General features: G+C 53.5%; 1 protein-coding gene across 1 annotated transcript; it reads right to left on the bottom strand.

Annotated features, from left to right (window-relative positions):
• Positions 1 to 8,622: 8,622 nt before the first annotated feature.
• On the bottom strand, positions 8,623 to 9,759 carry LOC123258263. The gene has a single exon (XM_044718135.1). It carries the CDS (start codon positions 9,757 to 9,759, stop codon positions 8,623 to 8,625), a length of 1,137 nt encoding a protein of 378 aa, XP_044574070.1.
• Positions 9,760 to 13,261: the final 3,502 nt, after the last annotated feature.

Here is a 13,261-nt window from a genome sequence, read left to right as displayed (position 1 = left end):
TGCCAATAAAGCTTGCGCCCGGCAGGTCGTGTGGTCTTGGTGCCTGGCACCGAAACGGCTCACGGTTCCCTTCGTTCGGACTCACGGACTCTGGTTGCGGGGCCTGTGTTGTTGCTGCTGTCTTCCGCGCTGACCTTCTGCTGCCGCTGCTCGACCGTCGCTGCTGCACCCTCGTCGATGCTGCTGCTTCCTCGTTGTCGCAGTCGCTCCCTCGTCGCCGCCTCTGCTGTTGCTGCTCCTCCTTTATGGGTGCCGTGGACCTTCGGAATCTGTGGCTCGCTGTGATTGCCCTTTCGCTGTGGCCGGCACCTAATCCGTGTTAACAGACCGAATGTCTCACCTCCCAGGCATACGCCGGGCAGGATATGCTCCTCGCTCCAGGATCTATGGTAGGCCAAAGGTTTGGGCGTCGCGTCTCCTTTAACTCCAGGTGATACGCTGTGCATACGCTCCAGCTCCTGGATCTGGATTCTACTGACTTTCCCGGGGTGTCCCTGCGTGGTTTTACTTGTGGGCTTGAGTTCACGAGCTGGCTATCCCTCCGGTTACAGGATCACACTAAAATCTAATCTAATCAAATCTACTTCCTGTTAGCTTTGTCCGTGGCCGCTTCATTCCCCGCCTTCCCCGCTCTCTCCTATCACCTTCGAGAGCGGCCGCGGAGGCCGGCCGGGACCGTTACGTTCCACGGTGATTCCTCCTCCTCCTTCTTTCGTGCGCGACGCCGTGCTGGTTCCTCTTGCCCCCGCATGCCGTCCGTGCATTTCTCCCTTTCCGTTTTTTCTAAACACAGCAGCGCTGGCCCATCCGACGCTGCCGTGCTGACTCGCTTGTTCCCCCCCCGTTGCTGCCCCTCTTGCCACCTGTCTTGCCGTGTGGGAGATCTAATCTCCTCACACTTCCCCCCTTCGTCGGGAACAACAGAAGCTTCGTGGTTCCAGCTTCATGTTTGTTTTTGTTTTGTTCGTTATTTATTTTTTCCCTCCCCTTGTGTGTGCATAATTTGTGTGTGGATACCCTTATCCACTTCCCCCCTTCTTCGGGTGATGTTAGGGTCCATTTCCCTATATGCTGTTGTAAGAACAGTTTTTTTGTTTATGTATGTTTTCTCCCATATTTTTTTTTATTTTATATTTTATTCTGTAAAATTTTTTTTTTGAAATTTCTTTTGATATGTATATTTTTTTCCATATTTTTTTATATTTTATATTTTATTTTCTACAATTTTTGTTTTGAAATTTCTTTTGAAATAGATTTTTTTTTTATATTTTTTTTTTACCCCCCATCTTTTTTTTTGGGATTTTGTAATTGTTTCGTTTTTTAATGATTTATTATATATTTTTTTCTTTTGTTTGTGTTACAGATTTTGGGTGACGCTTATTCCTCTCTGTCCTCCTCGCACCCGAAAACTTTCTTGCCCAACCTGCCGGACCACGCTCCAGCGGCCTGTCTTTTTCCTCCTCCTCCTGGCCTCTTCCTCGACTTTCTGCCACAGCTCTGGCGGCCAGTTGTGCTCGGGCACCGCTCCTCCGTCTCCTGCCGATTCCGCTCTTTTGAGCACCGGCCTAGGAGGCGTCCTCCCCGGTCCGCCGGCTTGGCCACTCCCGTGGCCCCGTCATCCTCCTTATCCGTGCGCCCTGCGCCTCCTTAATGGCCCAACGGCCCCGCCGGGTGGCCCTGCTTTGCTGGCATCTCCGGCGCGCCGCTCTTCGGAGCATTGCGGCACGCCCTGCCGCTGCCTCCGCCTTCCATCGACGGACCGCTTCTCTGGCCATTTCTTCTGCCAACCTACCTCTAGCCATTGCCAGCGACAGGTTGGCGTCCGCCTCCTCCTCCGCTCCTCCTCTGTCTCCTGTGCAGTGCCTGCAGCTCCAGACTGGGCCGGTGGTCCTCTTCTTCCACCCGTAGCACGGCGATCATCGGCGAAATAAAATTCGTCACTCTGTATGGCCCGTCGTATCTCGGCGCTAGTTTCGCCGCGAAACCTTCGGCCGCTTTGGACAAATGGTGTTCTTTTGCCCACACCGTGTCGCCGATCTTCGGGCTCCACTCCCGCCTCCTCAGATTGTAGTACCGAGCTTGCTCCTGCGCCGCGCGCTACATGGTTCTCCGCACCAGCTCGAACACTTCCTGCAATTTTTCCGCATTTTTTGAGGGAGTGGCTTGTGCTTCTCCCTGTCCCCAATGCCCCTTTGTCGAATATTGCTTTCGGCATTCTTGGCTCTCTGCCTTGAGTTATGAAGCAAGGTGAGTATCCCGTTGAATCTGACACGCTCGAGTTCACCGCCAGCATTAATTCTGGCCAGTGCTCCCATGTTCTTTGGTCCTTGCCTGCAAACTGGGCGATCATCGTCTTCACCGACCTGTTTGCCCTTTCCGTAGGGTTTTCCTGCGGCGTGTATAGCGCTGTAAATTGATGGCAAACTCCGCGCTCCTCAAGAAATTTCTTGAAACTCCTACTGGTGAACTGGACACCATTGTCAGTCACCATCACCTTTGGCACACCACCTTTTGCAGCGTCTCCGTTGTGGTTTTCCGCATTGGGACCATTTCTGTCCATTTGGAAAATCGATCGATCATGACTACTAGCATGGTGACGAAGTCCGCACATACCGTCGCCCACGGCTCCTCTGGCTCTGGTTTCTCACGTCCCTTTGCATCCCTGGCCAGAAGTACCTTGTGTACTTTCGCAACCGTTTTCCTTCCGCCTAGATGTCCCGCTGTTGGTGCGTCGTGGTTCTCCTTCAGCACCTGTTGCCTCATGTCCATCGGCACACATAGTTTCCACGATGCCACTTCCTCGCTCCCGGCTCTGTGTGGAACATGTCGGTAAATCAGGCCTGCCTCCTCAACGTATTCCGAATATTTCTGTGGGTTTTCCTTTATCTTCTTCTTCAGTGAGCCTATCCAAATGCATTCTGTGTCTTCGATTGCTGTGGCACTCCTCAGCTTCTCCACTATCGGCTGGTGGGAAAGTACATCCGCGACTACGTTCTGCTTGCCTTTCCTGTAGCTGATAACGTAATCGTACTGTTGCAATTCGAAGACTTATCTCGCGATCCTTCCGAGTGGGCTCTCTATATTGTTCAACCATTTCAGCGCCATGTGATCCATGTGACCCCTCCAGGTATGGCCTCATATGCCGAATTGCCCATATTATTGCCAGGCATTCTTTCTCCGTTGCCGAGTAATTCTTCTCCGCGCCTATTAGCGTTCGGCTGGCGTAAGCGACCACTCGCTCGCCCTCATCTGTGTCCTGCGTCAGTACTGCCCCCACGCCGTAGTCGCTGGCATCTGTTTGCAGCACAAACTTCTTCGTGAAATCGGGGCATGCCAGCACTGGATCCTCTGCTAAACGCGATTAAATTCTCAAACGCCTCTTGGTGCCGTCCACTCCCATTTTGTTCCCTTTCGTAGGAGATCGTTCAAAGGCCTTGCGATCCCAGCGAAATCAGGAACGAGTCGCCGATAACACGACGCCATCCTGATGAATTGCCGTACCCCTTTCGCTTTTGTCGGTGGTTCCAATTCTGTGATCGCTGCGATCTTTCCAGGATCCATACCAATCCCCTGACTTGTTATCCGGTGGCCAGGTACAACAGCTCTTCCCTGAAAAAAATGTTTGCCGTCTTCAGTCTGCGGAACACTTCCTTCAAATTTTCCATGTGCTCCTATGACCTGGTCTTAGGCCCTTTGAAATGTTGCCGAGGCCGAGTGTAATCCGAACGGCATCACCTTCCACTGGTACAGGCCTTTCCCTGGTACAGTAAAGGCCGTATAATTCCTGCTCTCGTCCTCCAGTGGGATTTGCCAATAGCCATCCTTCAGGTCGAGGCTGCTAAAAAATTTTGCCTCTCTAAATTGCTCCAATATGAAGTTTATCCTTGGCACAGGGTACGTATCTTTTACTGATTTTGCGTTGATCTGGAGAAAGTTCACGCACATCCTCCACTGACCCGTCTTTTTCCTGACCATGACAATGGCTGAGCTGTAGGCGCTATTGGACGGCTCGATACATCCCTTCTCCAGCAGCTCTTCCACTTTTCCATTGATTTCCCCTTGTTTTTTTTTGGGATTTTTTGGGTAATATCTTTGTTTTATTGGGATGTCGTCCTTCATCGTGATTTTATGCTGGGTTATGTTTGATCAGCCCTTCTGGTTTGTGAACGCCGCCAGCTCTTCTTCGATAAACTTTTTGTCCCGCTCGCTCTCCCATTCTTCCGAGGGTCCAGGTATGGCTATGGACAGCCTATTCTCCAAGCATCCGCTCCTTCTTTCTCTTTTCGGGATCGTGACTTGGTAGCCTGCGCAGTTTATCGTTGTGCCGAATTCTGCGAGGAAATCTCATCCAAGCACCGCGCTGTCTTCCATGCCTGGCAACACTAACATATTCAACTCCTTTGTCTTGTTGCCAAAGCTTACAGTTGGTAGGAGTACCATTTGAGTCTCTATGTGGCTCCCGTTAGCCAACTTTCCTCGTCTCCTTGTTGCTTTTCGTTCTCCGGCGATTCCCGGGTTCTCTGCTGGCTCTTCTGAAATGAAGCTAGTCGTTGCCCCGGTATATATCATGCCCCTCACTTCTGCACCTCCGACCTTGATGACTGCCGCCAACTGCTGATCTTCTCCTGTTAATCCTCCAACTAATTCTGAGAGGCAGCACCTCGCGATCTCTGCCTTCCTCTCTACGGCTGAGACCGCTGCACGTTTCCCGCTCTTCGGCAGCACTCTGTGCTTCTCACCCCTATTGCGCCGCACATCCTGCAGAACAAAATTCTGGGGTTCCGGCACCCACTGGCCCAATGGCCCATGCCTCCGCACCTGTTACACGCCTGTGCTGGGTTTTCTATCTGTCCCTGTCTAGGCGTCGCTGCCCACTGCAAGTTCGGCTGCCTTTGGCTTTGGCTTGCTGCCCATCGTTGACTCGGCTGCTGTTGCCTTGGGCCTGTCCATTGCTGGCTCGGATGCTGTTGCAGTGACATTTGGCGTTGCTCCTCCGGCTGCCATCTCTGCCCTCACCCGGTGGCTTCTGGTGCCATTCTTCTTTTGGCCACCGTCTGTCTGCCGTGGCAGCTTGCCTGTTAAAAACCTCTTCTTCCAAGGCCTGCTCCTCGAATTCCTCGGCCAGACCCATCACCTCCTCGAGCGATGCGCATGCGTATGGCCTCATGAACATTTTCATGCGCGGCATGCAGTTCTCCACTAGCCTTTCAATGACCTCCTTTGTGGACCTTCCCAAAGGCTTCATTAGCGTCTGAAGGTCCACCATGTATTCTTTAAACGGCTCTCCTTTGCTTTTTCCGCTGCCGAACCTGGTCTGCCAGTTTTTCAAAGTACCCTTTTGGCAGGAAAAAGGCCTCGAAGCTCCTTCTGAACTGCCATGTGGGTCATTCCTCATCGTTCATTAAGAAACACTTTTGCGCTCTGCCCTGGAGTAGTTCTGGCATCGCCCGCGGGATTGTGTTTATATCCATCCCGTATGTTTTGGCGGACCATGCTACTTGGTCCACGAACTCGAGAGGATCCCCTGTTCCGTCGACTCGGCACGACCACTCTCGACCATCTGTACCGGGACTGGCTTCCGCACTTGTGACTCCATGCTCCTCATGCTCTTCATTTCTGGCACTGCCAGACTTTGAATGAGCTTTGCCTCGGCGTGGACCTCTGCGCGTATTTCTCCTCGAATCCACGCGCGACCACCATTACTTCACCGTCCTTCGTCTCGTCGACCCACCTTGCCACCAGTGCCCTCATCATCTCAACGGTTCCATCCGCTGGGAGACCGAGCTCTCTGCACACTTCGCACAACTCCTCTTTGCGAAGCGCGTAGATCCAATTTTTTTCCCCCATCTTGAAGCTGTGTTACTCCTAGACTCTAAAGCAATCACGTAGTTTGGGCGCCAGGTGTAACGAACTGTTTTGGCAATATTTTGTTCGCAACAAATGCCGCGACTAGCTCACAGAGGTTGAGGGTACGTTCCACCGAATTTATAGATTCGACGTGATTGCCCGAGCCCAGAAATAACACGGAATGCTTCGTTTCAATCAAATACTCTTTATTGTCTTTACTTTACAAAAATAAGAGTGAGATTACCGGCTGTTTGGCTCAGCCGACCGACCGCTCGTCCTCCCGTCGATCCCCGATCCCCGCTCCGGGTTGGTGCCAATACACACGCCCTCCCAAAGCTTGGGCCCGGCAGGTCGCGTGGTCTTGGTGCCTGGCACCGAAACGGCTCACGGTTCCCTTCGTTCGGACTCACGGACTCTGGTTGCGGGGCCTGTGTTGTTGCTGCTGTCTTCCGCGCCTGGATCAGGATTCTACTGACTTTCCCGGGGTGTCCCTGCGTGGTTTTACTTGTGGGCTTGAGTTCACGAGCTGGCTATCCCTCCGGTTACAAGATCACACCTGTTTCGAACGGACAGGAGCAGGCAAGGCGTACGCCAGGCTGATCCTTCGTTGCCGCTACTACACCAGGATACCTGTTGTGTCCGGGAATAGCTCCACCCGACTCGTTTACCCTTGGGCCTCAGTTTTGCCGCGGATCCTTGATCCTTTTCCCTTGCTCCTTGCTTGACTCGCGTACCGCCTCCGGACTTACCCACAGGGGGTCCTTAAGCTATTATACGAAGATCCTTGCTCACTCGCTTTAAAGCCCGCACTTAATTCCTCCAAGGAAACTCCTAATTCCTCCAAGGAAACTTTCCCACTTGAACGTTAGACTTACCCACGGGGGTCTTTCACTCAACTCTTCCAGCTTCCCTAGAAGACTCGGTCCCAATTTGCTCCAGGGGCCCTCCTTATATAGTGCCAGAGGCGCCCGTTATTCCTCGCAAATCTACTTCCTGCCGTTAATCCTTCGTCCTCCGTTTCCCTCCGTTAACTTTCTCCAATCCCGCCGTCTTTCTATCGGTGGGCTTTCTTTATTGCCCCCTCCCCCGATTGCCCTGCTTGGGCCTCCGATCCGCATTGTTTTTGTGCCGGTCATCGGACTTCTTCCAGATACCCCGCGATCCCCCCCCCCTGGTAATTCCAAATGCATTTCTGTGATTTGTGCATTTTCTAAACACAGCTGCGCAGTCGCCGGCCGCTTCGTTCCCCGCCGTCTCCGCTGTTTCCTATGCCGGTGAGGCCCGGCCGGTACCGTTACGTTCCACGATGATTCCTCTTTCGCCTTCTTCCGTGCGCGCCGCCGTGCCGGCTCCCCTGCCCGCGCTGCTGCCCCCGCATGCCGTCTGCCCTTGATGCATTTCTCTCCTTCCGTATTTCTATACACAGCGCTGTCCCATCCGACGCTGCCGTGCTGGCTTGTTTGTTCTCTCCCCCCCGCAGCTGCCCCTCTTGCCACCTGACTTGGCGTGTGGGAGATCTAATCTCCTCACATGTTTATTTGTTCGGTTAAATAAAAGAAGGCCGGCCGGTGTCCACCGCTGCCTTTTTATAGGCCTGCTGCCTGGAATAGATCCGTTCTTACGGTTCTTTTGTCCTCTTTCCTGCTCCCGTTGTAGGTCTCTTCCTTTCTCCGTTTGTTTGGCTTTCGGCCGTTTCTTTCCCCCCTTTTTTTTGTGTGTTGACATTATTGGTGTGTTGCACATTCTCCTTTTTCTTCTGCCCTATGTCTGCGGTGCCGATTCCTCCACCTGGGCTTTTAGCTCACTTACGTGGGCTCTCTTCTCTTTCTTCGTGCTCCCGTGACGTAGCACGGCAATCACCGGCGAAATGTAATTCGTCACTATGTATGGCCTAAACCTTCGGCCGCTTTGGACAAAAGGTGCTCGGGCTATGGTGATCTTCGGGCTCCACTCCCGCCTTCTCAGATTGTAGTGTCGAGTGTCTCCCGTGTTTCTCCGCACCAGCTCGAACACTTCCTGTAATTTTGTCGCATTTTCTGAGGTGGTGGCTGGTGCTTCTCCTGTCCCCAATGCCCCTTTGTCGAATATCGCTTTCGACATTCTTGGCTCTCTGCTTTGGGTGATGAAGCATGGTTCACCGCCAGCATTAATTCTGGCCAGTGGTCATCCCATGTTCTTTGGTCCTTGCCTGCAAGCTGAGCGATCATCGTCTTTACCGTTCGTGTCGCCGCTTGGCCGATCACGGGGAATGCCTTTAAACACTTCAAACACTAGTGCTGGACAACAGTTGGAGTTCTGTGTTTGTTGATGGGTTTTATTCTGGAAGAGTTACATTGATTACTTATCTTTACAACTACTTAGTCTTTAACCTACCGCAGTTTCTCTTCCCTCTTATCGTGATGGCGCAAATTGGTCTAATTCCGCCAAATTGTTTCCCTCTGTTTACCTTTTTTTTAGTGGGACCAAATAACCTAAACTTAAATACCAAAGCTATCGACACAAATAATACTGCGGCGCTGAGTTTAAACTTAACTAACTATCGATAACCCTAATCCGTTCCGCGACATCCCCACCCCCGTGAAGCAGCCGCATTCACCACATCCAGGACAGCTAACTTCGAAGCGGGACGCATTATAGTCTTGGCTCGATCGTTAGTCCGCACTGCCGCTCGACGAGGTACTCCATCTCTCTAGGTGAACACCTCTTCCACGACGCCTCGTTTCCACTCCCTTCGTGGTATAGCAGGATCACAGATGAACTGTGATGGTGCTTGCATCATCTCTCCCTGCGCACAAGTGTAGGCAGGTACTCATGCACCCATCTCTTCCAGAAATGATCCCGCATCATCCTCGCTATGCGCCACTGCTTCCTGGTAGCGCATCTCACAAACTCCTGTCCGTCATCCTTGGGAAGGTCTGGAACATCGGGTGCTCCCTTCAGCAAGTCGTTGGGTGTTAGTGGAGCCTCCTGGTCCACCGTCACTGGTTGATGAGTGAGCGGACGAGAGTTCACTATGCTCTCCGCCTCAATCAGCAGGTTCTCCAGTACGTGCTCCTTGGGCGCAAGTTCTTTCATCGTGTGCGCCAGCACCTTCTTCACACACTGCACCATCCTTTCCCAGGTGCCACCCTCAGCTGGGTTCGCCGGGCAATTGAAGACCCATTCGACTCCTTTGGACGACAGCTCGCCCTGGATCTGTGCAGGCTCGAACACTTCGCTGAACCTACTGGCTTCGCGGTCGGCTCCAACGAAGTTCTTTCCATTATCGCTCCTAATCCTGACGACGGGTCCACGTCGGCACATAAAGTTCCTCATGGCGATTATACAGGAATCGGGGGACAAATCGTGAGCCATCTCCAAGTGGATAGCTCTTGTGGTTAGACACGTAAACAGAGCCACCCACCTCTTCTCCGTGCATCGTCCAACCGTCACAAATAGCGGTCCAAAATAGTCCAATCCAGTGAACTTAAAGGGCCATCCGTTGGCCTCCAGCCGGTCCTCTGGAAGGGGACCCATCTCGGGCTGAGTTGGTCGTGCCCTTCGCAGCTTGCAAACGTTGCATTTGCTCACCACCCTTCGTAGCAGCCTCCGTAAGTTCGTAATCCACAACTTCTGCCGGATCGCTCCGATGGTTGCCTCCGTGTTTTGGTGGCACATCCTCTCGTGGTAATGCTGCACGATCATCTCCGCCAGTGCCTCATCGTGACACAGTATGATCGGTCGACGTGCGCTGTATGGCACACACGTCGCGTCGTCGATCCTTCCGCTGGCTCGCATTACTCCGTCCTCGTCGAAGTATGGGGACAGTCCATGCAACCGGCTGTCCTTGGCGGCCTTCCCTTGGTCGTTCTCAGCAAACGCTTCTCGCTGCGATTGCCGTACTAGAGCGCGCTCAGCTTCAGCACACTCCATCGACGTCAGTCCGTGATCCTCTCCATCGTATCGTAGTCCACGGCACCGACGAATAAATCTGAGCACCCATGCGGTGCTCCTCAACAGTCGATTGTAGTTGGAGAATCTCACATTTCATTTCCTCTTCGTCGGGCGTCGGAGGGATCCACTCCTCGCTCGATCTTGGCCAGCTCTCCTCTGGTCCTCGTAGAAATGGTGGACCGCTTAGCCATCTCGAACCGATGCTCAGGTCCACGGCCTTGCGCGGCCTCGTCGCGTCGTCTGCCACGTTTTCACCAGACGGAATCCATCTCCACTGGGACGCCTCCGTGGATTCCAAGATCTCCGCCACTCGATTACCGACGAACTGTTTGTATATCCGGTGGGTGCTGCTTATCCAGTGCAACACAGTCTTAGAGTCCGTCCATAATACGCAGCTGCTGATCGCCACACCGTGCTCTTGCTTGACGGTGTCCATCAGTCTCGTGCCCAATACTGCTGCCGGAAGTTTCAGTCGCGGGATCGACATAGTCCTCACCGGAGCGCATTTCGTCTTTCCTTCGATGTTGACGAGTCTCTTGAGCGCCATATTGTAACACTCCGGCAGTCTCACCTCGTCGTCTCTCCATAGCAGCCCGGTTTCGTCGACCTACTCGCTTAGTCGTCTCCTCCAGGATTCTCAGTGCCCGTGCGTCGCCGCCATCTGCGACTGACGGCGCCAGCTGCGACTGGCTGTGCCGACTTTACTCCGAAATTCTCGATCTCGAAATAATCGCTGACCCTCTTCTCCAGAAGATTATCCTGGGGCACGGCTAGGAGGCAAGAACTCTGAAGCGGTGAGCTCACCTTTCCTCTCACCGGTCCATACACCACCCATCCAAGTGCGTTGACTGCTGCAAATGGTCCTCCAGATCCATAGCTTCTTGTTTTGAGGGGTATTCCAAGATGCGCATGATCCAGTCCAATTAGGATCCTCGGCGTCGCATTGTTGTACGGCTTCACAGGCAGGCGCGCATTCGCCTTCACTGCCTGTACATCGTCCCGACGCAGGCTCTGCATCGGAAGGTTCAAATTGGCTACTCCGTACACGTTCTTCAGCCCATGGCGCTTTGGCTTGCCCGCTGCACTGAACTGCAGGCTGACCACTTTCGTGTGCTCTTTGGCAGATTTCCCACCAAACCATTGCACGTTCAGTTGGCGACTCTCGCCTTTCAGGTTCAGGCTGCGGATGAGTTCGTCGTCGATGAGCGTGACAGACGATCCTTCATCCAGCAGTGCATAGGTGTCGACCTGTGTATTCTCCCCGTACAACGTCACGGGTAGAATCCGGAATAGCAGGTGGCATCCAATCGAATCAACGCAGCTCAATTTCCGGTGCGTCAAATCGTGGCGGTCACACGTCGATCGCCCTTCCTCCTGCTCACGCCCCGCGTCTATAACTGCGGCTGACGTGGGACGGCTCCTCTCGATGGAATCCACTGGTCGTGGCATTCCACTCCGTTTGCTGTTGCTTCTCTGGTCGCTCCTGCGGCCTCCCTCTGCGACATACGGCTGTCTGGGATGTCCAGGTGATTCGTGGAGAAGGTAGTGATGCCTCATCTGGCATCCGTGGACGTTGCATCCGCGGCTCTTCCTGCAGAACCGGGACATGTGTCCGGGATCCAGACACGATAAGCATAGCCTCAACTTCCTCGCTGACTCGATCCGCGTCGTCGTAGAAACGCCGTTGAATTCCTTGCAGTCCTTGATCTGGTGTTGTCCCTCGCATATAGGGCAACATCTGGGGCGGTCGGCATACCGCTCCTCCTCGCGAACACTATTCGCGTGCAGGATCCTTCGCTTTGGTTGCTCCTTGGCTCCAACGTCCGTGACAGTGCACACCAGTCTTGCGAATTCATGCAGCCATTCGGTCAGGTGCACCACTGTCGGATACGGTTGTATCGTGACCGCGTGCCTCGCCCAGTCCAACCTCTTGCTCAGCGGCAACTTGGCGATCAGCTCCTCCATTAGGGCTGGGTTCCCTAGGTGCTGGCTGCCGATCGTAGTTGACTGCAGGAACGCTGCCAGGTTGCTCACCTTCGTTGCGAACGGGACGATCCTTGCGATGTTGGCCTCCTGAATTGGCTGCACATTGCGCACGCTATCCAGTTGGCTACGGATGAGTAGCTCCGGACGTCCATACCGAAATTGAAGCTGCTCCATAACGGCTTCTACGTTGTTGGGATGGATGAGCAACGACTTCACTGTCTCTCGGGCGTCGCCTTTCAGGGCTTTCACTAGCCGCTGGTTGTTTTCCAGTTGTGTACACCGGTAGGCTGCCGTTGTCTCCGTGAACGCGCACAGGAATATTGGCCATTCCTCTGGCTGACCCTCGAAGTCGGGAAGATCAGGCAATCTACGTGGCGTCCATCCAGATATGCTCGCCGTCGCCACTTCATATGGCAGGTGCGATGGTGCAAATACCTCCAAATTGTGTGTCGGCTCCCTTGGCGGATAGACATAACCTAGCCCAGGCTGTGCCGTGGCGGTCACACAAAATGGCAAAGAATAGCCCACTGTTGCTGTTAGAGTGTATGTCCGTGTGACAGGTTGCCCGTTTGCATAATGGCCGCCCAGCGTCGGCGCCAAATTTCCACTCCATTGTGGCGGCAAACTTGCACTCAATTGTGCCGGCAACTGCAGCGATGACGTCACTCCAAGCTCCGTTTGCATCATTCCACTCAAACTTGGCGGTGTATTCGCCGCACCGCTCACTCCAACGCCGCGTGCCCCGATTCCAACGGGATTCCTGGCGGCCTCTGCTTGTCCTCCACTTGCCCTTGCCTTTTCCAGCTCCGACTCGAGACGTGCGATCCTTTGCCACTTGCACAGTTGTGGGGTCTGTAATCTGCCCCGTTGCTTCGGGCTGCAGGTTACTTGCCGCTTTCCTGGCGGCTGTTCCACTTTCCTTCGGAGTCTGTGGCCGCTGCCGATCACCAGCCACACTCGCAGAGCTTGCCGGGGTGCAAGTTGCTGTGGCAGTGGTGGTCGCAGTTGCGGGGACACCCGAGGCTTCCAGCCTGGGGCTCCGCCGGGGCGAATGCTTCGTGGGCATCATCTTGCAGAGTGCGAATAAAAGAAAATGTCGCCGCTTGGCCGATCACGGGGAATGCCTTTAAACACTTCAAACACTAGTGCTGGACAACAGTTGGAGTTCTGTGTTTGTTGATGGGTTTTATTCTGGAAGAGTTACATTGATTACTTATCTTTACAACTACTTAGTCTTTAACCTACCGCAGTTTCTCTTCCCTCTTATCGTGATGGCGCAAATCGGTCTAATTCCGCTAAATTGTTTCCCTCTGTTTACCTTTTTTTTAGTGGGACCAAATAACCTAAACTTAAATACCAAAGCAATCGACACAAATAATACTGCGGCGCTGAGTTTAAACTTAACTAACTATCGATAACCCTAATCCGTTCCGCGACAGTCCGGTTTGCCCTTTCCGTAGGGTTTTCCTGCGGCGTGTAGGGTGCTTTAAACTGA

Source organism: Drosophila ananassae, assembly GCF_017639315.1.
Source record: "Drosophila ananassae strain 14024-0371.13 chromosome Y unlocalized genomic scaffold, ASM1763931v2 tig00000204, whole genome shotgun sequence".
NCBI lineage: Eukaryota > Metazoa > Arthropoda > Insecta > Diptera > Drosophilidae > Drosophila > Drosophila ananassae.
This window is presented reverse-complemented; position numbering and strand designations above follow the sequence as displayed.

What these genes read in the sequence shown, in the direction of transcription:
- LOC123258263 (XM_044718135.1), bottom strand. Translation starts at nt 9,759, where the DNA reads ATGGAGTGTGCTGAAGCTGAGCGCGCTCTAGTACGGCAATCGCAGCGA.